The sequence below is a fragment of the Narcine bancroftii genome, chromosome 9 (genome assembly GCF_036971445.1).
Source record: "Narcine bancroftii isolate sNarBan1 chromosome 9, sNarBan1.hap1, whole genome shotgun sequence".
Lineage (NCBI taxonomy): Eukaryota > Metazoa > Chordata > Chondrichthyes > Torpediniformes > Narcinidae > Narcine > Narcine bancroftii.
In genome coordinates, this window is record NC_091477.1 from 94,134,545 (window position 1) to 94,160,468 (window position 25,924).

The 25,924-nt window shown below is 43.1% G+C and overlaps 1 protein-coding gene across 3 annotated transcripts in view; it reads right to left on the reverse strand.

Annotated features, from left to right (window-relative positions):
* tiparp (TCDD-inducible poly(ADP-ribose) polymerase) overlaps positions 1 to 17,406 on the reverse strand; it is a 28,428-nt gene extending 11,022 nt beyond the window's left edge. The window contains exons 1-2 of one of the 3 annotated variants that reach the window (XM_069896886.1): positions 17,216 to 17,406; positions 15,769 to 16,695 (exon numbers count right to left, since the gene is read on the reverse strand). In XM_069896886.1, the coding sequence (XP_069752987.1) occupies positions 15,769 to 16,670 (902 nt within the window). In that variant the 5' untranslated portion in view covers positions 16,671 to 16,695; positions 17,216 to 17,406. Of the gene's footprint in view, positions 1 to 15,768; positions 16,696 to 16,853; positions 17,003 to 17,215 lie in introns of those variants that run through there. The other 2 variants (XM_069896885.1, XM_069896887.1) reach the window with 2 other exon arrangements.
* Positions 17,407 to 25,924: the final 8,518 nt, after the last annotated feature.

The window sequence follows — 25,924 nt, forward strand, 5'->3', positions numbered from 1 at the left end:
TACTGCACTTTAGTTAGACCAATTTCTTTAGTGGAATCTAACCAACTTGCTGAGTCAGAATACTGGATACGGCCTCTGAAAGGGTCATAACCGTAACCACATTCGCCTGGAGGAAGCCATTCATACCACACTGGAACTTTCTGTGACTATCACTTGTTCTTGTTCTTAAAACAGGATGCCTGATTTTGAGAAGAAATCATGTCCAAAAAAAAATTCATTGGAATAACTATGTTTTTAGTGATTGCTTGTCTCTTTTCCTGACGATGGTTGCTCAAGTTAAACTGTAATTTCCATCTTTATTTTGTCTAATTTGTACATGACCCCACTCACAGAAATATGCTGACTTTGACAGTTATTTAGTTCAAAGACAATTCTGGTTGTACAATAAATACTGCCCTTGCCAATTATATCTACTTCTCGTGAACAAATGAAAGAATTCAAAAGGGTTGTGGTTTATTCCATCATTGACTGTACAGACAACAAATTGTTTCAGGCAACGGTAGCAGTGGAGTGCTGCCGATTGTGTGGACCCACAGGGAGCAGAGATGCAGCACTCCTGTGGGGTCCAGCCATCTATTCAACTGCCATTGGCTCCACATGGGCTTTGAATGGCCCGCTGAGGGAGCCCACAGTGGTTTTATTTGAAATCCCACGACCTCGGGTCTGAGTCCAAGATGGCAGCACCTATTAATCGGCAGCAGCCACGAGGGGCTGCAGACTTCGAGAAGCGGAGGACAGAAGGCACCAAAAGATAGGAAGATCACCCGCCCCCGTCTGAGAGGGAGAAGCGGAGGAGACGATCCGCAGGGTTGGTGACCATGGTGGCAGACCAGTGCATGCGGCGGACTGCTTGCAGCTCGAGGAGAGGAACCCACAGAAGCTGTGGACTGCTGGAAACAGCCATCTAGAGACTCGTGCCAGGCTGCGGACTGCTGAAAACTGGCTTGAAGTGGTTGGAGGAGTGCTGGAACCAAGATGCGAGGAGGTGCCAAAGGCACTGAAGGGTGCCTGACCATGTTGGAGGTTCAGATCCGGAGCTCGGGTTGCAAATGGTTTGAACTAGACTCGACTCTATGTGGCTGAGGGGCCTGTGGAAGTGAATCTACGGACACTTGGTGACTCTGGAGGGGGGGGGTGGGGGATCCTTTCTTTTGCTTCTCTCTCTCTCTCTCTCTCTCTCTGACTGTGAGCCTGACTGTAAATCGAAAAGAGACGCTTAGGCAATTCCTGCCAGTGGCGAATCGGTCTGCCTTGCAGCAGGCAAAATAAAATTTCTTGTAATATGACACTTTTTATAATGATAATAAATTGAATCTTGATCTTGTAATAATTATTTAAAAGCCCTGTTCAGCCAGTGAGGTAGACATGGCTACTGAACAAAAGAGGTATAAAATCTTTGTTTAGGCCCATGTAAAAAGAAAAATAGCTTTTACTTTTTTTCTTTCTTTTTCAATTTTATTATTGGTTTTAACATATCCAAAATACATAGGTACATATAGTATTACTAATAAAGTAAATTAATATCAAGCTACAAGTATCAAATAACAATGAACAAAGTACACATGAACCCATATCATTAAATGGAAAAAAGGAAAAAAATACATTTCTAAACTAAGAATCAAACCCCACCCTATGAGAGCTGCTGGCCAAGTTAAGGAGTCCACTACTATTAATAGTAACTGTGGGGTCAAGAAAAAAAAAGATAATTAATCTACAAGTTTTGAAAGTAATTGAGAAAAGGACCCCAAAGAGAAACTTCCCCAGGATTTACATCTTAACCTTATTTGGGAAGTATATCATTTTAAACCTAATCATAAAGGATTGCTTTCTGCCCTTTATGAACTGCTCGCAAGATCTAGGGATAGTCCCCTGGGTGGTTTAATGAAATTATGGGAACAAGACTTTCAACAACCATTTGCCGAAACTACATGGGATTCTATTTTGAAACATGTTCTCTTTGTGCTAGGCATTCATTAATTCATTTTAAAGTAGTTCATTGAGCACACTTTTCCAAGGTTCAGCTAGCTAAATGTTATCCTAATATTACCTCGAAATGTGATAAATGCATAACTGAGGAAGGTACGTTGTATCATATGTTTTGGCTTTGTCCTTCTCTCTTTAATTTCTGGCGAGGGGTATTTCACACCTTTTCATTAGTCTTAATATTAACTTGACTCCTAGCTATTGCTACTTTTGGAGTGAATGGCCAATGGATTTTATACTGACTTTTTCCACAATCCCATGTGGTGGCTTTTGCTTCCCTCATTGCTAGAAGGGCCATTTTGCTGAGATGAAAGAATGCTGCTTCTCCCCGCCCCCCCCTCCCCCCCGACTCATACTCAATGGTTGTCGGATGTGATGGCAGGTCTGTCTCTAAAAATAAAAATAGGTGTTCTACCATTGCTTTTAATTTAAAAAAAAATATCTATTATTGATTTATTTATCCATTAAACACCTCTTCATTTACCAGCAGTTACCCATTGATTCTGGAGCGCTATTTCAATTCACATGATGAACTTCATATATTCCACGTTTACAAACCCACTAGGATTAGAACAGTTTTCAACTAGGTTTTTAATTAGCCAAACCTAGATTAACATGCAAAAAGACTCCAACAATTTTTGTGCAAGTCAGTCCTGATGAAAGGTCTTAGCCCGAAACTTCGACAATCCTTTTCTCCCACTGATGATGCTCCACCCACCGACTTCCTCCAGCAGATTGTTTGTTGATCCAGATTCCAGTATCTGCAGTCTCTTGTCTGACTAGTGACTAATATTTAAGTATCTTCCTCCATTTGAATCATTCACAAATTGCTTATGGTATACAGTGCGACTTTCGGTCACGATATTTTAGTCACATCTATCTAATTAGAAGCAGGAAATCTAGCTTTTTTTTTTAAAAAAAAAACACCCTTCATCTACCATAATGATGAACACAACTTTGACACTTCCATCAGCTAAAACAGTAAACACAATACAGTTTTAAAAAAAGCAAAATTAAATGTAAAATAAGTAATAGGATATTTAAATGTGAAGTTTGTTTGTGGCACAGTAAATGTAAGCGTTGTATAAAAAATATTGATAAAGTAAAATAAAATACAAATTTTAAGGTCTGTAGGTTCACTGACACAACCAAAACAGTACTGGTTTAGCAGAATTTTCAGACAAGGTTATTCATGCCTGTTCCATAAACTTTACTGAAGCAAACACTCCCTTGTAGAGACAACGCCTCTTTAACTGCAATTATGGAAATGGGTGAAAGTTCACTTGTGCGTGTAAAGACTTGAAAGTTTGTAATATTTTTCATACCAGTCATCCTCACGATACTATAGATTTTTAAAATTGATACCGCATTCTTCTTAAAAGCAAATGAGTGGTAATATTTGTTTCCAAATAATCATGAAAAATGCTACAATGATTGGATCAGAGTGTTCATTTGCTGCTGAGCTGTTTGAGATTGTGAGAAATATAAATTAAGCTGTTCTAATTCTCTAAACAGAACTAAACTGTAACCCTAAAATGGTCTCAGATGCTTTCCATCATGAACAGAACAGTATTAGAGAAAATATGATCCACTATCAACTGAATGAACTGTAACAGAAAACAGAAGACAGGACTGTTGACTTTTAGTGCAACTTGCTCTTATCATTTTTGGTTTGAACCTTTGTATGAAAAGTTAGGATTATTGAATCTAAAGAAAATGTGGAGGAAATTAGGACGTATTTTACAACACATCAGAAAAGCTCAGAGTACTCAAACCTAGCTTTTGACAATACACAAATTTCGTCAATTGGATAACACATATTTGTCCAATTTAACAAAACTGCAGCAATCCCTTGAATATATAAATGCATACGCAAGTAAATTAGTGTTAAATCATCTTAATCTGCATAACGAGAGTGGGAGGGGATTGAACAAAGGGATTGGGAACATTATTAATGTTTCCTTGTTCTAAACATTATTCAAGATTCAATTTACTGTCTCAACCTTCCCTACCCATGTACTGGCCCCAATATATTTCAATTATCCTCAATAACTATTAACCCATAAATACTTCGTGAAAGCATGCTCAGTTGTGCATCGTACTGGGCTTTGCCCAAAGCCAGTGTAATCTTTCAGTTGTTTCCTTAGTGACTTTTCAATATCTTAATAAATAAAATCAAAAGTAAAAAGTCACACAAGACTAGATATACATTTGAAACCCGCATGATACCAATTATATAAATTATTTCATGAAATCAAAACACACAGATCAGAAACTGATTCTCCTGAGAACACCCTTAAACTAACTCTTTTCAAAATTCTCAGATCAGTACAGCTCTAAATTCATTAGCTTATTTCTTTGTGCTGATTTTGTTTCAAGGTTATTCCTGTTCCTATGAGAAACAATTGGAATTTTAATGAGCCTGTGTTATCAGCTGTTTCTAACCAAACAAATCCCTGTTTTCACAACCATTCAGCCGTTGTGACATTGTCAACCTGGTGACATCACCATCACATAAACCATTACAGAGCAGCCACTTTAATGATGTACATTTCACTAATTTCTTAAATATACTGTGATCAATTTCAAACTTAAATTGAAAGTGTACAATGCAATCTCTTTTGAAATGGTATGAATACAGTATACTATTCTTTGGGGAACCACCAGTTACGGAACAGTTCCTTCGCAGGAGGATGTCAAACAGGCATTATTATTATGGTAACAACTCAGCCCATTCTGATTTGTGTGAAACGTCACCCCATCTGCAACTCCCACATGACATGATGATTTTATGAGATAATGTACTTAGAAGGTTGCAGGCTCGAGCTCCACATTAGGGTTCAACTTATTAGGCTTTTTCAGGTGCATTCTACACTATGAATGCAGCTGCAGAAGCAGAAGCAGCCCTTTAAATTGCCGTTCAGGTGGCAGCATTTAAAGCGCAATGCTGGCCACCTGAAGGACACAGCTGCACAGGATGCGGCTCTGAGCACACTCAGGCTCCTACCCAGTATCAGCTGTGATCCTGCCCACTGACTGATGTCATTTTGAGCGTGACAAGAAGGAACACAGGACAATGGCAGACCCTCTACAGACCCTCAACGTTTCTGAGTGTTCAGAATGAGATACGGCAGATCCTTGGTAAGGCTATTTGTGCTGTTGAAGCTCTTCAATTGTCCTTGAGATCTGAAAATCACATGGTGCAATCAGGAGAAGGTTCCTGCAAAGGTTGAGGGCAAGAAGACAGCAGTTAGCAGTCAAAAGGCGCGTGGAGCGTTAAGCACCGCAGACGAAGGTGAATGCTGCTGGTCAGTCAATTAGCTATGGTGCCACATCGGTCTCTCTGGCGGTTGAACCGACTGCAGGATGCTGAGTTCTGGAGTAATGTCCTCAGCAAATTTGATGACGCTGAGTGGAGCAGACACTTTCGTATGTCGCGTGGCACCTTTCACTTCGTGCTGGAACTCATAGAATCTCACCTGACGGTGCATAGACCGGACTTGTAGCGACCATTGGAGCCCAGACTTCGATTAGCTGTGGCCTTCTGGTGGTATGCCACCCTTGTGAGTATCGACCCATCAGTACCATCTTTGGAATAGGCGTCAGCACCATGTGCATGGTGGTGCAGGAGGTGACTGCTGCGTTGAGTAAGTTCCTCGGTAAACGTTTCATCTTCCTGCCAAGTGGAACATGTCTCCAGGAGACCATTGATGACTTTGCCCAAAGGGGATACCCAATGTGTGCTGGTGCCATTGATGGGTCACACATTCCCATTATCACATCCAGCGTGGATGCTGCAGCTACCCTACTACAATCGCAAAGGGTGGCATTCGGTGGTTCTGCAAGCGGTGGTTGACCACAGATTCTGGTGAGTTAAGCCTCTATTGATGTACATTACATCACATTTCCAATGACTATAACTTCACTATGTGATTTCCACTGTGATTTCCATTCATGTTACAGCTTCTCAGATGTGTTTGTGAGGTGGCCGGGCCGCACACATGATGTCCGAGTGCTTGCCAACTCTCCTCTGTATAGAAAAGCTGAGGACCAGGGCGGATACCTCTTCCCACGTGACGTGAGTGTTCACCCTTCAAAGCTCCGTGTTTCAAATGTTATGCATGCTTGCTGTGTCAACGTTCAGGTACATGAATTAACTACATGTCTGCATCGTTGTGCCTGCAGGTGTCCAAGGATGTTGAGGGAGTGGAGGTTCCAGCGCATCTTGTGGGTGATACGGCATACCCCCTACGAAGCTGGCTGATGAAGGGGTTCACACAGCACCGAGTACTGGATCAAGATCAGTGAAGATTTAACAAGGCTCTTAATTCAGCAAGGATAGTGGTGAAACATGCATTTGGCCGTCTAAAAGGCTATTGCCAATGGCCGTGCAAGTGTTTAGATATCTCTACCGCCTTAGTCCCAGATGTGTTTGCCTGCTGTGTACTGCACAATATATGTGATATTAACAAGGAAGACTTCCCTTCAGAGTGAGGCAGATGGTCCTGCACCCAATAGCGCAGATTGTGCTGATCAGTAGGGCCATGGGCACCAGGCCATCCGTTCTGCCATCATGTCCATCCTGTAAGGGTATGTCCCTGCTATCCAGCTCTCCATTTTCCACGACTTGTATCCCCCTCCACCCTCCCCACCCAATGTGGCGACATGAGCCTGCTGCCTGGCATGTTATGTGCTCTCACGAATGAACGGGTGCATATAAATGAAACTTGTGACTTGTGTGCTTGTCAAAAATTTAATAATATTTTATAAAAGACGTTCTTTGAGAAATCACAAAGCTTCATAAATATCTGAGGTAGATATCGCAACGTTAACACTTCACATCCTTCTTAAACTTGAAGGAAACCATGGAATGGACAAATAACAGTGCAAATCCACTCCACACTTGAACACATCAGATCAAATACTAAAACAGTAAACACAACCACCCGGCACCATAGCATCTCACAGCTGAATGTTTCCATCCTTAAAGTGTCGCACATAACACTGCACTTATGAGGGGCTTCATGAACAACAAAAGTGAGCAGTGAGGTAGCAGCATGAAGGATGTTTAATCCGACACAAACCTCATTCCAGCATTGAGAGGAACGAGTTGGAGGGGGTGGGAAAATGAGGAACCGGTCCTGGACCCCAGCATCTCAGTCATGCCAAAGCATCCACTACTGTGATGCACTGGTGTGGAATGAAATGGCATGCTGGATGGAGGGGCCAGATACATGGGATGAGGCTGACCATATTACTGTGGGAATGGGGATGGGAGGCCTCCAATCACGTGACCAGTCTGTTGAAGATGACTGACTGCCTGTCCATTGCGGGGAAGCCGCAAACTCAGACGTCGACTGGGCATGCTTCTCCACTTTGGAGTGGCGTGTTGCTTCCTCGTCCTCCCTCTGGTCGGTGAGCATGACTCTCTCGTGATCCAGCACCTCCTCTACACGCTGGCGGTCTCTCTCACTGTCCTCCCTGTCAAGTGCCAATATCATCACTCCTTCGCGAGAACCTGCCCCTTCATCAGTTGCTGGCGCTTGTGTCTGGGACCAGAGGCTGTGGGTGGAAACAGTAAAAGTGCATCAGCATTGGACTTCGGTGCTTCTCCATAAACACAACCTCAATGCTACTGTACCTGTGTTCTCTGTTGAGAGTGCAGTCTCGCCACTTCCAGGGACAGTGACCTCTGTGCTTCCTCTCTCGGAGGCATCCAAATCCGTGGTTGCCGGGTCCTCGGCAGTGGCCTCCTCTTCCTGGACCGGCATGTCTCCTCCATTGTCGCTGTGTGAACCCTGAGATCCCTCAGGGATGAGCTCTGGGGAATCAGGGGGTCTCTAGAGCACTGGCTACATTCAAGGGAGTAGCTGAGCAGCTAGCCCCCCCAGAGAGTGTGGCACTGGTTGAAGTATTGCCACTCCTTGCGCTCATTGCCGCTCCTCCTATTGTGGACTGCGTGGAATTTCTTCCTCATGCTCTTCAGCTTCGTGACCACCTGGTTTTCACTGTGCTTGTGCCCTTGTGCTGCGAGCTCTTCAGACAGCCGCTCAAAAGTGGGACCATCCCTAACTGTCCCAGTGAGCTCCTTTTCTTGGGATTCCTGAGTCAGATGTTCTAGAAGCAGTCTAACCTCTTCTTCAGATCAGTTACTAGCCTTTCTTGGAGCCATTGTTCAAATGCACTGTTTTCTTTCTCTTTGGCTTGGCTTCGCGGACGAAGATTTATGGAGGGGGTAAAAGTCCACGTCAGCTGCAGGCTCGTTTGTGGCTGACAAGTCCGATGCGGGACAGGCAGACACGGTTGCAGTGGCTGCAGGGGAAAATTGGTTGGTTGGGGTTGGGTGTTGGGTTTTTCCTCCTTTGCCTTTTGTCAGTGAGGTGGGCTCTGCGGTCTTCTTCAAAGGAGGTTGCTGCCCGCCGAACTGTGAGGCGCCAAGATGCACGGTTTGAGGCGATATCAGCCCACTGGCGGTGGTCAATGTGGTAGGCACCAAGAGATTTCTTTTTTTTTTTTTTTTAAATTTTTTATTTTTCACACCATAAATCACATTAGCCATGATATACACTATTTCTTTTTCACACATATACAGTGACTTTTTCTCCCCCCCCCCCTTCCTCCCAAGCCACCCCCCCACCCCCCCCCTCATCCATTTTAGGTATACAATCTAGGTTGCATTAAGCCAGTCAGACAATGTTGTCATTCAACAAAAATACACCAGAAATTCTACTGAGTCCATTCTTTTCTTTCCTTCTCCTTCCATCAACTTAGGTAATGTTTGTCCCCGGTAGGTTTTCGCTATTGTATTTAATGTAAGGCTCCTATACTTGTTCGACTATTTCAATAATATTTCTTAAACTATATGTTATTTTTTCTAATGGAATACATTTATTCATTTAAATTTAGTAGTTTCTTCCTTTTAATTTGGTTATGTATTCCATTAATATTTAAAGTCATATAGTTCAGCGTAGCCCTTTTATATTTTGTTTATCTTCTCTTTCCGTTTTTCCATCATTACCTTTCCTCCTTTTCCATTTTTGTTTTCTTATTTTCAACTCTTTATAAGACAACATTCCTACAACCTCCAACATTTTCCTTATTCTCCTATTTCTATCTTATTTATCCCCAATCTCCCCTTCCCCTCCTGAGTTGTCCTTTATCCCTTGTCGGACAACCACATCTCCCCTCTCCATTTGGATTTGCGAATCCACTCGCAAGCGTCAACTGATTTTGCAGTGACCACTATTTCCCCCCACCCCGCCCCCCCCAGAAAAGATTTCACTTTTCATATGTCACAAAGGTCACTCTTTTAATTCCCTCCTTATTCTCTCTATTCCATTACCTTCCCTTATTAATTCTTGTCTATACTATCTATATTTTCCTCTAAGTACAGATACATTCACGTATGCACATTGTCTCTATTCACTCTTATACCTCTTTACCCGCATACATATCAATCGTGATCATTTTTACTCTCATTACCCGTCTTCATCCCTCAGTCTATTTTTGTCTTTACCCACATACATATCAATCGTGATCATTTTAACTCTCATTACCCGTCTTCCTCCCTCAGTCTATTTTTGTAATTGTTCTGCAAATTTTCGTGCTTCTTCTGGATCCGAGAATAGTCTGTTTTGTTGTCCTGGAATAAATATTTTCAATACCGCTGGATGCTTTAGTATAAATTTATACCCTTTCTTCCATAAAATCGCCTTTGCTGTATTGAACTCTTTTCTCTTCTTTAGGAGTTCAAAACTTATATCTGGATAAATGAAGATTTTTTGCCCTTTATACTCCAGTGGTTTGTTGCCCTCTCTTACTTTTTCCATTGTCTTCTCCAGTACCTTTTCTCTTGTAGTATATCTTAGGAATTTTACTACAATAGATCTTGGTTTTTGTTGTGGTTGTGGTTTAGAGGCCAATACTCTATGTGCCCTTTCTATTTCCATTTCTTGCTGTAGTTCTGGACATCCTAGGGTCTTAGGGATCCACTCTTTTATAAACTCCCTCATATTCTTGCCTTCTTCATCTTCCTTAAGGCCCACTATCTTTATGTTATTTCTTCTGTTATGGTTTTCCATTGTATCTATTTTTTGAGCTAGTAGTTCTTGTGTCTCTTTAGTTTTTTTATTAGATTCCTCCAATTTCTTTTTTAAGTCTTCTACCTCCATTTCTGCTGCTACTGCCCGCTCTTCCATCTTGTCCATTTTCTTTCCCATTTCTGTTAAGGTCATCTCTATTTTATTTATTTTCTCTTCTGTGTTGTTTATTCTTTTTCTTAAATCCTTAAATTCCTGTGTTTGCCATTCTTTAAATGACTCCATGTATCCTTTAATAAGAGAAAGTATATCCTTTATCTTGCCTTTCTTTTCTTCTTCTATTTCCCTGTACTCTTCCTCTTCTTCTTCCTCTGGGTTGGCCATCTGTTGTTTCTTTGGTGCCTTTTCCTCCTCTTCTTTCTTGTTTCTATTGTCTTCTGTGGTCTCTTCTTGCTGCAGGTGTTCTGCAGCTGTCGTTGCCGGCTGTGGAGATCGACTCCCCAGCTGGTCCCCCCTCCCGTCGGTGTGTTTTTTTTCATTCGCATCGCGCATGCGCGATTCCTCGCACATGCGCGGTTGCGCACTTTTAATCGGCTCAGCGAGCCATTTTTGTAGTCCATTATTTACCGACCTGAGGGAGCGGGTTTCTCTCTCCGCAGTGGGCCTCTTCGGACAGGTAAGGCCTTCACCTTTTTCCTCCTTTGCCTTCTCTTCCTCTCTTCTTACCGTTGCTTTCGATTTTTCTTTTTTTGTCGCCATCTTCTTTCCACCTTTATACTCACTTTTCTGTAACTTTTATTTCTGTGCCTTTGTGTTTTCCTTTGTTTTTCCCGACTTTTCTGGAGAGGGCTGGAGTTCACCGTCCGGCCACTACTCCATCACGTGACTCCCTCGGCACCAAGAGATTTCTTTAGGCAGTCCTTGTACCTTTTCTTTGGTGCACCTCTGTCACGGTGGCCAGTGGAGAGCTCACCATATAACACGATCTTGGGAAGACGATGGTCCTCCATTCTGGAGACGTGACCCACCCAGCGCAGCTTGATCTTCAGCAGCGTGGACTCGATGCTGTCGACCTCTGCCATCTCGAGTACTTCGACGTTAGGGATGAAAGCGCTCCAATGGATGTTGAGGATGGAGCGGAGACAACGCTGGTGGAAGCGTTCTAGGAGCCGTAGGTGATGCCGGTAGAGGACCCATGATTCGGAGCCGAACAGGAGTGTGGGTATGACAACGGCTCTGTATACGCTTATCTTTGTGAGGTTTTTCAGTTGGTTGTTTTTCCCAGACTCTTTTGTGTAGTCTTCCAAAGGCGCTATTTACCTTGGCGAGTCTGTTGTCTATCTCATTGTCGATCCTTGCATCTGATGAAATGGTGCAGCCGAGATAGGTAAACTGGTTGACCGTTTTGAGTTTTGTGTGCCCGATGGAGATGTGGGGAGCTGGCTAAACAAACTGCTAAACAAAACGACTGAATCTGCACTAGCCTGCCTGCACAATGTGCTTCAAGATTCGCGCCAGGCGTCTCAGGCTGACGACGTCACTGCCACATCACCAGCCTGACCTTTTAACATCCCCTTTCAGCCAGCTGCATTCAGGTGGCTGGGGGAGCCGCTGAGCTGATTATCCCTCTCGGAGGAGGGTTACGTAGCTCGCCTCAAGACCATCTCCTGCACATTCAGGTGGCCTCCAAACAGCTGCTTATTGCCCACACATGTGGCTTGACATGCGGGCCAATTGGCCACCTGAAAGTGCCTATAGAGTCATACAACAGAAACAGGCTTTTACCACTTACCAAGAGCATGCCAACCGTAGAATAGCCATGTCGACCCATTCCACTTACCAGCACTTGGTCTGCTTTGATGATTCAAGTACACATCTAGATACCACAGTGCTGTGAGGGTATCTGCTCCATCGCCCACTCAGACCGTGTGTTCCATTCATGCTCTGGGTTAAATACTTCAGATTCCCTTTAATTCTCTTCTACATTATAATCCTTTCTCGCCTTGACAGTTCTGAATGTATGCTACATTGAAAGAAGGGGTGTTCTTTCAAATGGGACAATAGCATAGTTCAGTTGAATAACAGGCAAGTAATCCCAATGTTACTCCACTGTTCATCAATAATTGGCTAGCCAATCATTTCGAGATTATTTCAAGGCTGCTATGTGGTCTTTGCAATCTCACAAAACAAAAACACAAACACTTGTCTGCTTGCATATCGTTTACCCCTTTTTGTACAACCTTAAGGAAAGGTTCAAGTAGGTGCAGAAAAGTTATCGAGACACAAAACACTGCAGATGCTAGAACCTTGAGCAAAAAATAAACCACTGGAGGAACTTGGTAGGTCAGGCAGTATCCATGGAGGAAAATGGATATTGCCTGACCCACTGAGTTCCTCCAGCTATTTATTTCTTTGTAGAAAAATTATTCACAGTTTAAACAAAAATCAGGAAGTTCTGGTAGTAATAATATATTGACCCTCTGTACTTCAGATGTGTGCAAACCCAAGATTGATTTCTTGGCAGAAAACAAAGTCGTAGAGGCTCAAATTGTTAAGAAAGCAAAAACTAACAGGTGTATTTTTATGTCAGAATTTGAAAATATTAATGTCACATTTTAAGTAAATACTGCGCATTGGAAAGTAATGGGCAGTTCAGAAAGTAGAAAGGTTGTTTTAGTGGGAAGCACAAGAGAATAAAAAAATCTGTCTAAGGAAGGAAAACAGGAGAAATAAAATGACATTACAAGACAAAGATACTGAAGGAGGCATATCAGCAGATTTTGCATCTTGTGTGTGCATGTTCAGGGATTTTTTTTCTGGAAAGGGGATGGAGTAACTGATGAATAGATCAGGATAGCCTGGAGGTTTAGATATCTTTGGAATATTGTAGAACGAGGAATCGTACATTTGGTAATGGCAGAAGCAATGAATGTTGGAGACTAGAGAGTGAAAATTGAGAATACAGGAAATGTTAATGACTGGAAGTGCAGGCACTGGAAGGAACACAATTGAGGTCCCATTCACTGCAATGGAAGAGAATCCTTGTTTGAGGAAAAATTAGAGGCACTGAAATAGAGTGACCAAGTGATCAACTAATTGTTCTTTCCTTGCCTATTTTTAAATGTCCTTAAAAAGATTATGCAAAATGTTTTAAAAATATCTGATAACTCAATCTTAGAACAATATAACTATTAATTTTGATCAGTCAATTTGATCCACATTAGGGCAGCACAGGTTAGCAGTTAGTGCAACGCTATTACAGCACCAGTGTTCGAATACGGCACCGCCTATAAGGAGTATGTACATTCTCCCCATGTCTGCGTGGGCTTACACTAGGTGCTTCAGTTCCAGCCACCTTCGAAGAGTGTACAGGGTTGAAGTGATTCAACTCAAGTTTATTGTCATCTGATTGTACAAGTACAACCCTATGAAACAGCATTCTCCGTTCCTCAATGCAAAACATGTAGCCACACAACCAGACATAACACACATACAGACAAATAATACAGATCTAGGACAAGTATTTCAATAGGCAAAATCAAATAAATAAATATTTATTTGTACATATGAGAGTCTTGGATGGTCAGTGTGAGTAGTTCCTTTGGCCATTCAGCCTTCTCACTGCCTGTGAGAAGAAACTGATCTTCAGCCTGATAGTATTTGGCTCTGATATCTCTTCCCCGACAGGAGAACCTGAAAGATGCTGTGTGCAGGGTGGAAGGGGTCCTCAAATGATTTTGCATGCCCTCTTCAGACTACAATCACAGTAGATCACATTGAATGGGGATGGGGGTGGGGTGAGGGAGGAAGAAAGGGAGACTCCAGTGATCCTCTGCCACTCTTATGCTCCTGTGGATTGACCTCCAATCCACTCAGAGCTGTTCCCATGTATCCCATCATACCAATGACATAAAACTGAAATTATTCTAATAGGTAGATGTCAAGTGGATAGAGACAATTCCTCTGATGACACAGCAAGTGGGAGGGTTGAGATGTTTCTACAAATTCACAACCAAAAACATGAGTGGAATATTTGCACACAATTTCTATTTTATATTATGATGCATTTTTGCAGTAAACACATTTAATGGAAGAAAGCAACGTTAGGTGTTGATTTGGCATACAACTATTACCAATAATGGTCCTACTTTCTAGAAAAGTCTCAAAGCAAAGACATACAATGTATCAAAACTCAGGAAAATACTGTTTTTCCTGTAACTAATCACAATTTTTTTTGAGCATCATATAGAAATTTGTGCCCGACAAATTTTGTGTTTGGAATCTCTTGACTTTTGAATTTTCCAGGGCAAGCTTCAATTGAAATGTAAATTTTACAGTAGATCAAGCAGCCCCGCCCCAAAAAAGCTCTTGTGAAGCAGTTTATCAAATATCAATTCAAAACATTACTGAAGCAAAACTCATCTTGACATTTTACCAACAGAATAATAAGGACAGCACACCCTACTGTGCAGGTCACAGCAAGACTTTGCTAACTTGCATTTAAGAATTACCATACAAGCAGAGAAGTGGGAATACTTGTTTTTTTTAATTGAAACCAGTTGATAATTTGCATGTCGCATGAAGCTCTCTAAAGACAGATTGTAAAGGCATTTGAGCCTGTTCTACTTGAATTGTACCCATTTTGAAATTTACGTTATAGCCATCGTTGATTAAAAAAACTAATTTCCCCTCTTCTGCAGTTCAGAAACAAAATCAAATTTGAAAATTATATTTTTTTAAAGTTACCAATTTTCAACGAAAGATCGATTAAAAATGAAATTATAAAGGATGTATGCCAGCAACTACACATGCTCTCCATTACATATTGTGCTCTGTGGAATTGTGACATTTGTCAAAGCGGAGAAGAGTGTGGATCTCAAGTCTGGGTTATCGACGTGCCTCTATTGGCCATGGTGTCACAAAGAAAGACCGTTTAAGTCTATTCAAATCCCACTTTGATCCCCTTGAAGGATGAAATCATGTGCATTCTCCAGAGCCTTCACACATTATTAAATCTTGTTTGTAACTGGACAGCCGTAAAGAGGAATAACATGTACTGGTGCAGTACCAGCAAACAGTACCACCCAGCACATTACATTCTAGAATTTTAAATGTGAAATACCGGTCTATCACAGCCTTTTTTGCAGACTATCAGTTTTAGAAAATAATGAAACGTGGATTTGTTTTGTTGGTAAAAGTCAGAACTATGTAATTTTAGTCAGGTAAATGCACCAATAGTTGTCTGATTTAAGCAGACATGTCTGATCAGTGTATGCAGACTTGCAGAATCAGTTGACTACTACAGATTTTACTCGATCTTTCTGCGAGTGAGGTGCTGATCTGGCAATATTCTTGCATCCAAACAAACTTTCACTAAAGCCAAGCTAACCACAAATGATGAATAGCATTAACCAAATAGCATGGTAACCATGCAAGTGATGTGCTGCACCAACTTGTTGACAACTATTTTGGCTGGGCATTGAATGCTGTTATCTCCATCTTGTCACTATGGAAACACAACCTCACAATGGAACTGAGCTTCTGTGCACAGACAATCGACCATTCAACCCAATTTCTCACCTGCATCCAAGTACAAAAAGATTTAAAATGCATCTCTACTCAAATAGGTTTCATTGACACTGCTATAAAATGATCACCCAGGAATGAGACAAACTCGAATGAAGGTATTGAAGTTGACAACAACCAGAAGAATGAAGAGAACATCTATCCAGCTTCTGTTACTTACTGGTATTGGAGTTTGACTTGGTCGTGCTCAGGGTTGCAGTAGAGTCTTTCTAAATGCTCCTGCGCCTCGTCCGGCACTGGCTGCCAAGCCTGAGTGATGATATTTTTCAGCTGCCACTGGTAAGGTAGCACTGTGTGATGTTTCGGACAGTCATTTCCATAAGCACAAATTCCCTGCAGAAATTCTTCGCATATTTCGATTCCATTATCCTGATGAGTGTGATACTGTAACTGGGTCAAGAGATCAAAGACGAGGTCGATTGATGCCTCCTCGCTCTTTTCCTGAAAAAGGCCAGTCTTTAAATCTTTCTCGCTCTTGGTCTGGTTCAGCCGATCGGGACACAAGGGGCTCTGATACAAGCTGCTGACCTGGGACTGGCCCGCGCGGTCGAAGCATTCTGCGGCGACAGCCTCTTGGGCGGAATGCGTGGCGATCTGGAATGGCAACTTGGCAGCCGTGGCGATCATTGCAGATGCCTCGGTGACGAAGGGGCCCCCGGGCTCCTGGACAGCGAGCTGCACGGCTGCAGGTGGCCGCGTCTGCTCAAGGTCCCCCGCAGACGGCATGAGCGTGGAGACGCCGCTTCCCGATTTCGGGTTCTCATCGGAGTCATTTTCAAATAAACCGGTTCGATTCCCCTCACAGCTCCGAGAAAGTAACACCCCGTCGCCCAGCTTGTCCGATCGCAGCAAACTCGTGAGGATCAGTCCCAGGGCTCGGAGGTTCCTCGCTTCCAGCTGCCTCTGGGCGTGCTTCTTCTTGAGGAAGGGGTTGAGAAGCGGCACTTTGGTGCCGGGAGCCAGCTCCGGGGCAAAGGCTGGAGGCCTGCAGCAGTCCAGCCCTGCCGCCCTGCCCGAGGTCCTTGGGCGGCCGCCCGCCGACACCGTCAAACGCTTCTCCATGCTCGCCCCGAGGAAGCCCGCCGACCTGTTGACAACACGATCCAAAGTCATGAAAGAAGTTTCTTCCTCCGCCCGTGAGACGGGAGGACGCTCCCTCCCCGCTGACGTTTCCTCCCCCACCCCCCCCCTCCAGGGGACGCAGGGCCCCGCTCCCAACAATGCTCCGGATAATGAATCCCAAACCTCGGACGTGCACAATGGATGTTCCCAGCAGCAGCGGGCGGGTCGTGACCGAGCAGCCAGCACCGCCCAGCCGGCGCAAACTTGCCCGCGGCCCCCTCAGTCCACGGCGGCCCGCACACCTCCCACAAGGGAAGAACTCCCACCGGGGATGATCATGAAAGGACCACGTTCAGAGCGAGAGAGAGAGGGGGGGTGGGATAAGCCTTCACCCCCAACTGGGGGTGGAGGTGAAAATTGCTCCCCTCCTCACGGCTGGTGGGGTGAGGGACACGGGAGGAGAGAAGATCCCCTCCACCCCCATGGGGGTGAGATTGGTGGAAGAGTCCCCCCCCCCCCCCCCCCGCACCCCACTGGGCTCCTACCTTTCGGGGAGGCGGGGGTCAACCTCGGAGATCCTGCAGGCAGTCGGCGTCGCTCGATCGCTCCTTCGGGCTCGGGAGCCGCACTCTCATCGGGCGGCCGCCTTGAGCCTGAGCGAGGAGCACAGGGGCGGGGGAGCGGCGTTCGGCTCCTGTCACGGCTCGGCCGACCTTTTAACTGGCGGCCGGCTTCGTCACTCGGAGGCTGCACCAAGAACTGGGTGGAGCCTCCTCCCCCCCCCCCCCCCCCCCCAACCCCATCTAGCCTGGCAAAGCCAAGCGGTGCGGACAGCTCGTCTCTGTCAGATCCGGAAATGCAACAAGCTGCTTGCTGGTGGCCCGTTGACACCTCCACTTTGCCCCTGCTAAATCGGCCAGAAGGAACGGAAACGCGAGACTGCAGATACTGGTGTTTGTCTGGCGCGAAAAGTAAGCCGCTGAAGGAACTCAGCTGGTCAGGCAAAGGGATGGCTTGGGACTGGGATCCTGCATCGAGAGTGAGAGTGCAAAGGAGAGGTAGCCTGTCTAAAGAAGCGAGAGAGAAGGATGGGACAAGAGCTGGGGAGCGAGAGCTGGATCTGGGTGAGATGAAGGGTACATGGATCTAGATGAGTGATGTCACCTCTAGATTCTTTTCACGTTTTACAAATCTAAGGTGTACCCATGGGTACACAGAGGCCCTAGTTATGTCCACCCTTGCATTGGCTATTGGGAGCCGTCCTTGTTCACCTGGCGCCACTCAACAACTCTCATCGCAACCTAGCTGAGTGCATTAGTGTTACCTCCTGTGGAACTCTGGTTTTATTAACTTTGCTACACCTTCCACCCTGCCCTCAAATTCACTTGCACCATTTATGACACCTCTCTCCAGTTTCTGAATCTCTCTCTCAGGAGACAAACTATTCACTGTCATTTACTGTAGTAAAAGCACAGAATCGTTGACTGCAGATGGGGAGCCTTGAGAGAGACTCTCACAAATCTCCCTTCGAAGAGCGTTCTTCGGGGAGGCATACAATCACAGCGTCTGCAGATTTTCATGTTTCAAGACATTTACTGCAAGCCCAGACTCGGTTATTGAGACTACACCACCTACCACCCTGTCTGATGCAAGAACACCAAACCTTTCCCTCATTTTCCTCCTTGAGATGAGGCTGCCCACTTCTGGGCATCTAAAATATTCTTCTTCAGGAAATATGGCTTCCCTTCTACTGTGACTGATGGGGCCCTCGCCCACATCTCTATTTCCCACCTGTGTTCCCATCCTGCCTCCCCTCAGGCAGGACAAAGGTTTCACCCTACCCATCTCTGCATCCAGCACATCATTCTTTGACATTATCACCAGTTTGCACCATCAATTGGATCATTTCCTCCCATCCCTTTTTGCCACCCACAGGAATGTTCTCTCTGTGACACCCCTGCAACCAGGTACATTACCTATCCCAACACCTGCTCCCTCACATCTATCCAGGGACCTAGACAGCCCTTCCAGTTAAGACATAGCTTCAAAAGCACGTCTTCTAACCTTGTTTATTATTTTGAGTGCTCTCAATGTAGCCTCCTCTACACCAGTGAGACCAAGTGCAGTGTAGATGACAATTTTGCCAAGCACTTATGTTCTGTTCACAACCATCTGGAGCTCCAAGTTGAAAGCCATTTTAACTCTCCTCTCCATTCCTGCAGGCCTGTCTTTCCTCTCTCTCCTTCACTGCCAAGGTGAGGCCAAATGCAAATTAGAGGAGCAGCACCTCGTATTCTGCCTGGGTAGTCTACAACCCAAGTAAAAACATAATGCTGGAGAAATTCAGTAGGTCAAACGGTGTCCTTTATACAGCAATATAATTTATATAGCTATATTAAGGACACTGACCTGCTGAATTTCTCCAGCTTTGTGTTTTTACTTCAACCACGGTGTCAACAGACTTTAATGTTTTACTTCTAGTCTACAACCCAACATCATGGGGACTGAATTCTCCAACTTCAAGTAACTTACTCGGTCCCCTCGCTCTTGATTCTGACTGAAGGTGGCTTCATCCACAACAGAATGGGTGTGAAAGTATTGGAAGGTGGATTTGTTTGCACATCTGTCTTAGTACTTTTGGAAGTCATATTTATGCAACAGAATTCTGTTTTAATATCCCACGCCCCAACTAATATTATTTGCAGGTCAAAGATAAAGAAATCAACTTGACATTTTTAAAAATATGTTTCTTGATCTGATTGTGTTATGGAAATAATATTGACACTGCATGACGAGAACATGGGCCTTTTGAAGTAACATGCCAGACTGCATTTGTATGTCAGTTGATATTACTGTGAGTCAGGAATGAGCAGAGGTTAGCTGAGCAAGTCTCTCAGAGGTGACATCTTCAAATGCAAATTAGAAATTTAACATGTGAACTGGAATAGTTCCAAATGTTAATTAGCAATAAACATTTAATTAAAAGGTTCTAAAAAAACAGCTGTGTGGAACATCTTAATTAAATCCTTGAACGGAGATCAGAGTTGGGATCATTGGTTCTTAACATATAGAAGGAAAGATTTGCATTTATGTAATTCATTTCATGTCCCCGGGTATTTCAAAGTACATTAGGATCCATGAAGTACTTTTATTATAAGATTAACTAGGTAACCAATTTGCACACAGTTAGCTTCCACATACGACAACTGTGATAATAACCCCTGCTCGTCTTCAAAATGTAGTAATTGGATTAATATATCTGTAAGGATTGGTAGCTATTTTCTAATAAATTAACGCACCAGCCCTCACTCCATATTTTTGTACTAGACTACAACCTTGAAGCTCTGTCAGTCTGGGACTTTATATTTGCCAAATTTGGCTGAGAGGAGCATTTCAATTTTGCTAGCATCTGCAGCTGACAGCACAAAACTAAGAGTGAATGTCAGTAATTAGGATGCTTCAAGAGAATGTAGACAGCCAAGTGAGTGGATAACAAGAACATTGCAGCTGGAATACAATGTGGAAAACTGAGGTTATCAACTTAGAAAGAAAATTTAAAAAGTGTATATTTTTAAATATTAAGAGATTGGAAAATTTAGATGTTCAGAAGGTCTTAAGCATTTACGTACACGTAGATACAGTGGGCAGTTTGAAGATTAAACGGTATGTTGCCTTTTATTGGAAAAGGATATGAATACACAAGTAAAGGTGTCCGACTGCAATTAGAAAGTGTAATGGTGAGAGAGTTGTAGTGTCCTTACCGTAAAGGGGTATATTTTCCTCCAGTAATAATGCTGTGAAGAGTGAAAACACAGAAATGCTGGAGGAACTCAGCAGGTCTTGCAGCATCCATAGGTGGTAAAAATATATAAGCAACATTTCTGGCCTGAGCCCTGAAACGTTCGTTATATATTTTTACTGTCTCTGAAATGTTGGTTATCTATTTTTTCCATCTGTGAATGGTGCGAGACTTGCTGAGTTCCTTCATTCACAGTATCTGCAGACTTTTGTGTTTCACTCCATGCTATGAAGAGCCACCAGATGGTTCTCGAGTTGTTGTGTCCACCATATGAGGAAAGACTGAATATCCTGGGTCTTTATTCTCTGGAGATTAAGTGGACAGACAAAATACTTAATATGATTGTTACAGGATGTTTCCCCCAACTGAGAAGTTCTGGACTCTTGAGTTTCACTCTCAAAATAAGGAGGAGATCAAAATGAAAAGGGAAAAATGTATTCAATTCGGAGGGTGGTGAATCTTTAGAATTCTCAATTCAGAGGACTGCAGGGCTCAGTCAATGGTTCCATTTAAAACTGAAATCCATAGATTTCTGCTGCAAGGGAAAGGAAGATGGCAGAAAAATGGTGTTGAAGTAGAAAATCAGTCATGATCTGAGAACAAAAGAAATAAAAGCAGGAGCAGGACATCTGGCCTATCAAGCCTGCTCTGCCAGTTAGTAAAATCATGGCTGATCTGTTTGTGGATTTAGATGCATCTCTCTGCCTTTTTTTTTCCCCCATACCCTTAATTCCCCTGATAATTGAGTTTATTTTCATATACATTGAAAAATGGGCATATGCCTGAAATTTTTACTTGCTGCATCTGAATATCTACTTATAAAGGAAAACTAGAATAGTACAGTCAATGAATTATATTAAAGGAGATAATACATAACAAATAATATTCACAGTAATCCTTGTGCAAAAAGTGACTTGCAATAATGTAGGCAATCCATGATTAGTGTAACAAAGGGAGGTTCAAGAGTGTGATAACTACTGGAAAGTGTTCTGTAACCTAGAGGTGTTGGTTTTCACGTTTTTGTACCTTTGCTCTTTAGTTCTTAATATTATTTTGACCCCAAATCCTTTTATTGCTCTCTTTGGAATAAGTGGGCCATTGGGTTTAATTCTGACTGCTTCACAATCCTCCCTCATCGCAAGAAGGGCCATTTTAATGAGATGGAAAGATGCTGTCCCTCCCACTCATAATCAGTGGTTGTCCAATGTGATGGCATGTTTGACTTTGGAGAAAAAAAAATTAGACGTTCCACTGCTTTCAAAATTTGTAAGATTAACTAGTTTTTGTTTTTTTTTTTAACTCAGTGTTTACCTGCCTTAGTAGTGGACTGTTCGTGTTAGTCAGTACCTTCTGAAGGGAGGGGATTGAATTAGATACTAAGTATAGTGTTTTTCTTTTTATCTTTCTTTTTAATGTAGCATAGGTTTCAGTACTATTTGTATTGCCATATGAGATTTGTTAATACTTTATTTTATTGTTATGTACCTATGGAACATTTATTTGATAAAACCAATAAAAAATATTGAAAAAGGAAAGAAGAGATTGTGATCAGGGTGAAGCTGCCCCTTTATGATGTTGGCCGCCTTATTGAGGCAGCAGCTCGCATAGCTATCTGGAGTGGATGGGAGGTCAGCGCCTATGATGAACCCGACTATGTTTGCTACCTTCTGCAGCCCTCTGTGTTTAAATTTAAAATTTAAATTTAGACATACAGCACAGTAACAGGCCATTTGGGCCCTCGAGTCCATACCACCCAATTTACACCCAACTAACCTACACCCCCAGTACATTTTGAATGGTGGAAGGAAACCGGAGCCCCCAGGGAGCACCCACATAGACACGGAGAGAACATACAAACTCCTTACAGACAGCATGGGATTCAAACCCCCATCTCAATCACTGGCACCGTAAAGGCATTGTGCTAAATGCTACGCCAACCGTTCACTTGTATTGCCAAACAAGGCTCTGATGCAAACAGTCAGTTTACTTTCCACATAGCTATGGATAAGGATAAAAGCAGACAAAATAGGAAAATGTTTAATTGGGCAAGGGCTAATTGTGACTGGATGAGGCAGGAACTAGTGAGAGTAAATTGGAAACATGTTCAGGGGTGAAAGCACGGACCTCGTGTTATGTTCAGGATAGGTTTGTCCCACTGGGATAGGAAAAAAGATGGTAGGAAAAGCGAACTGTGGTTGATGAAACAAGCGTGGCAGCTAGTCAAGAGAAAGAAGGAAGCATACATTAGATGTACGAAGCAGGAAACAGGAAGGGTTCATGAGAAGTATATGGTAGCCAGAAAGGAACTTAGGGAAGAGGAGAGCTCGAAAGGGGCATGAGAAGGCCTTGGCCTGTAGGATTAAGGAGAAACCAAAGGCATTCTATGCATATGTGAAGAATAGAAGGATGAGGAGAATGAAGGTGGTGCCGCTAAAGAACAAAGGAGGCAACATGTGCCTGGAGGCAGAGGTGGTTGGGGAAGTGCTAAATGAATACTTTGCTTCAGTATTCACAAGAGAAAAGGACCTTGATCAGGGTGAGATTGGAATAGAACAGGCTTGTGTCCATGATGTGAACATTATGGATATACCACAAGTTGCTATGGGAAGTGAGGGAAGAGATAGCTGAAGCAGTAGCTATGATCTTTGAGTCCTCTTTGGTCACAGGGGGAGGTGCCAGAAGATTGGAGAATGGAAAATGTAGTCCCCTTGTTTAAAAAAGGTAATGAGAGAATCCTGGTAATTATAGACCGGTGAGTCTTACATAAGTAGTGTGCAAACTATTGGAGAGGATTCTTGAGGATAGGATCTATGAGCATTTGGAGAAGTACAGTCTACTCAAAAATAGTCAGCATGGTCTTTTGAAGGGAAGGCCATGCCTTACAAGACTAATTGAGATTTTTGAAGTGGTAACAAAAGAAATTGATGAAGGTAGGGTGTAGATGTCATCTATATGGATTTTGGAAAGGCATTTGACAAGGTCTCCCTTGAGAGGCTCATTCAGAAGGTTATGAGGCATGGGAGCCATTGGAACCTTGGTTGTATGGATAAAAAATTAGCTTGCAAGTAGAATGCAGAGAGTAGTTGTGCAAGGAAAATATTTTGCTTGGAGGTCAGTGACTAGTAGAGTACTGCAAGAATCTGTTCTGGGACCCCTACTCTTTGTGATTTTTTTAATAAATGGCCTGGATGAAGAGGCAGAAGGATGGGTCACTAAGTTTGCAGATGATACTAAGATTGGAGGAGTTATGGATGGAGCTAAATGTTGTCAAGAGGATATAGACAGGATGCAGAGTTGGGCAGAGAAGTGGCAGATGGAGTTCAATCCAGATAAGTGTGAGGCAATGCATTTGGAAGGACAAACCAGAAGGCTGAGTACAGGGTTAATGGTCAGTCGGTTACTTAAGAGTGTGGATGAACAGAGGGACCTTGGGGTCAAAATTCATATATCCCTAAAGGCCGCCACACGGGTTGATAGGATAGTTAAGAAGGCCTATGGGATGCTGAGCTTCATTTATAGGGGGGTTGAGTTCAAAAGTAGAGGGGTTATGTTGCAACTCTACAAATCTCTGGTGAGACCAGACTTAACGTATTGTGTTCAGTTTTGGTCACTTCATTATAGGAAAGATGTGAAAGCTATGGAGAAGGGGCAGAGGAGATTTACCAGGATTGGAAAATAAGTCTTATGAGGCAAGGTTAGTAGTGCTGGGACTTTTCTCTTTCAAGCATAGAAGGATGAGAGGAGACTTAATAGAGGTCTACATGATTATGAAAGGCATAGATAGGGTAGACAGCCAACAGTTGTTTTCCAGGGCAAGAATAGCAAACACCAGAGGATAGAGAACCATAGAAAGCTACAACACAGAAAAACAGGCTGTTCTGCCCCTCTAGTCTGTGCTGACCATCATTCAGCTATTCTTAATAACTTGCTCCCATTCCATAACCCTCGAGACCTCTCCCATTCATGAATGTATCCAATTTATTCTTAAAACTCGAGATTTGAGTCCACACCCACCACATAAGATGGCAGGCTCATTCCACACTCCCACCACTCTCTGAGTGAAGAAGTTCCCCCTAATGTTCCCCTTAAACTTTTCCCCTTTCACCCTAAAGCCATGTCCTCTTGTATTTATCTCTTCTAATCTTAGAGGAGCCTGCTCACATTTACTCTGTCTATACCCCTCATAATTTTGTAAACCTCTATCAAATCTCCCCTTATTCTTCTTTGTTCCAAGGAATAAAGTCCTAATCTGTTTAATATTTCCCTGTAACTCAACTCCTGAAGACCTGGCAACATCCTAGTAAATCTTCTCTGCACTCTTTCAATCTTATTGATATACTTGTAGCTAGGCGACCAGAACTGCACATAATATTCCAAATGTCTTATATAACTTCAACATAGCATCCCAACTCCTATGCTTAAAACTTTGATTTATAAGTTTTCTTTACAACCCTGTTCAGCTGCGACACCACCTTCAGGGAACAATGTACCTGTATCCCCAAGTCTCTTTGCTCCTCCGCACTCCTCAGTGCCCTATCATTTACAGTGTACCTCTGTGATTTGCTCTTCCAAAATGCAATACCTCGCATTTTTTTGCATTAAACTCCATCATCCATTTACTGGCCCATTCTCCCAGTTGGTCCAGATCCTTGTGCAAGCTTTGAAAATCTTCCTCGCTGTCCACTACACCTCCTACCTTTGTGTCATCAGCAAACTTGCGGATCCAATTTACCACATTATCATCCAGATCATTGATATTGACAACAAACAACAATGGTCCCAACATCGATCCCGCACACCACTAGTCACAGACCTCCAGTCTGAGAAGCAACCATCTACTACCACTCTCTGTTTTCTCCCACACAGCCAATTTCAAATCCAATTTACAACCGCTCTATGTATATCCAGTGCCTTAACCTTCTGAACTAACTTCCTATGTGGGACATGGTCGAAGGCCTTACTAAAGTCCATGTAGACAACATCCACAGCCTTTCCTTCATCTACCTTCTTGGTAACTTCCTCAAAAATCTCAACAAGATTTGTTAAACACAACCTACCACGCACAAAGCCATGCTAACGGACCTTAATCAGCCTATGGCTGTCCAAATATCTATATATCCTATCTCTCAGAACTCCTTCCAATAATTTACCTACTCTTGATGTCAGGCTCACTGGCCTATATTTACCTGGTTTACTTTTGGAGCGTTTCTTAAACAACACGAGCTGCTCTCCAATCCTCCAGCATCTCTCCCGTGGCAAAGGACATTTTGAATATATCTGTCAGGGCTCCTGCAGTTTCAACTCTTGTCTCCCTCAAGGGAATATCATATCCAGTCCAGGGGATTTGTCTACTTTTATTTGTTGTAAGGAAGCAATCACCTCCTCCTACTTAATCTCCATATGTTTAATGACATTTCTCTTTGTTTCTCTTTCATCCTTATGCACTCTGCCAGTT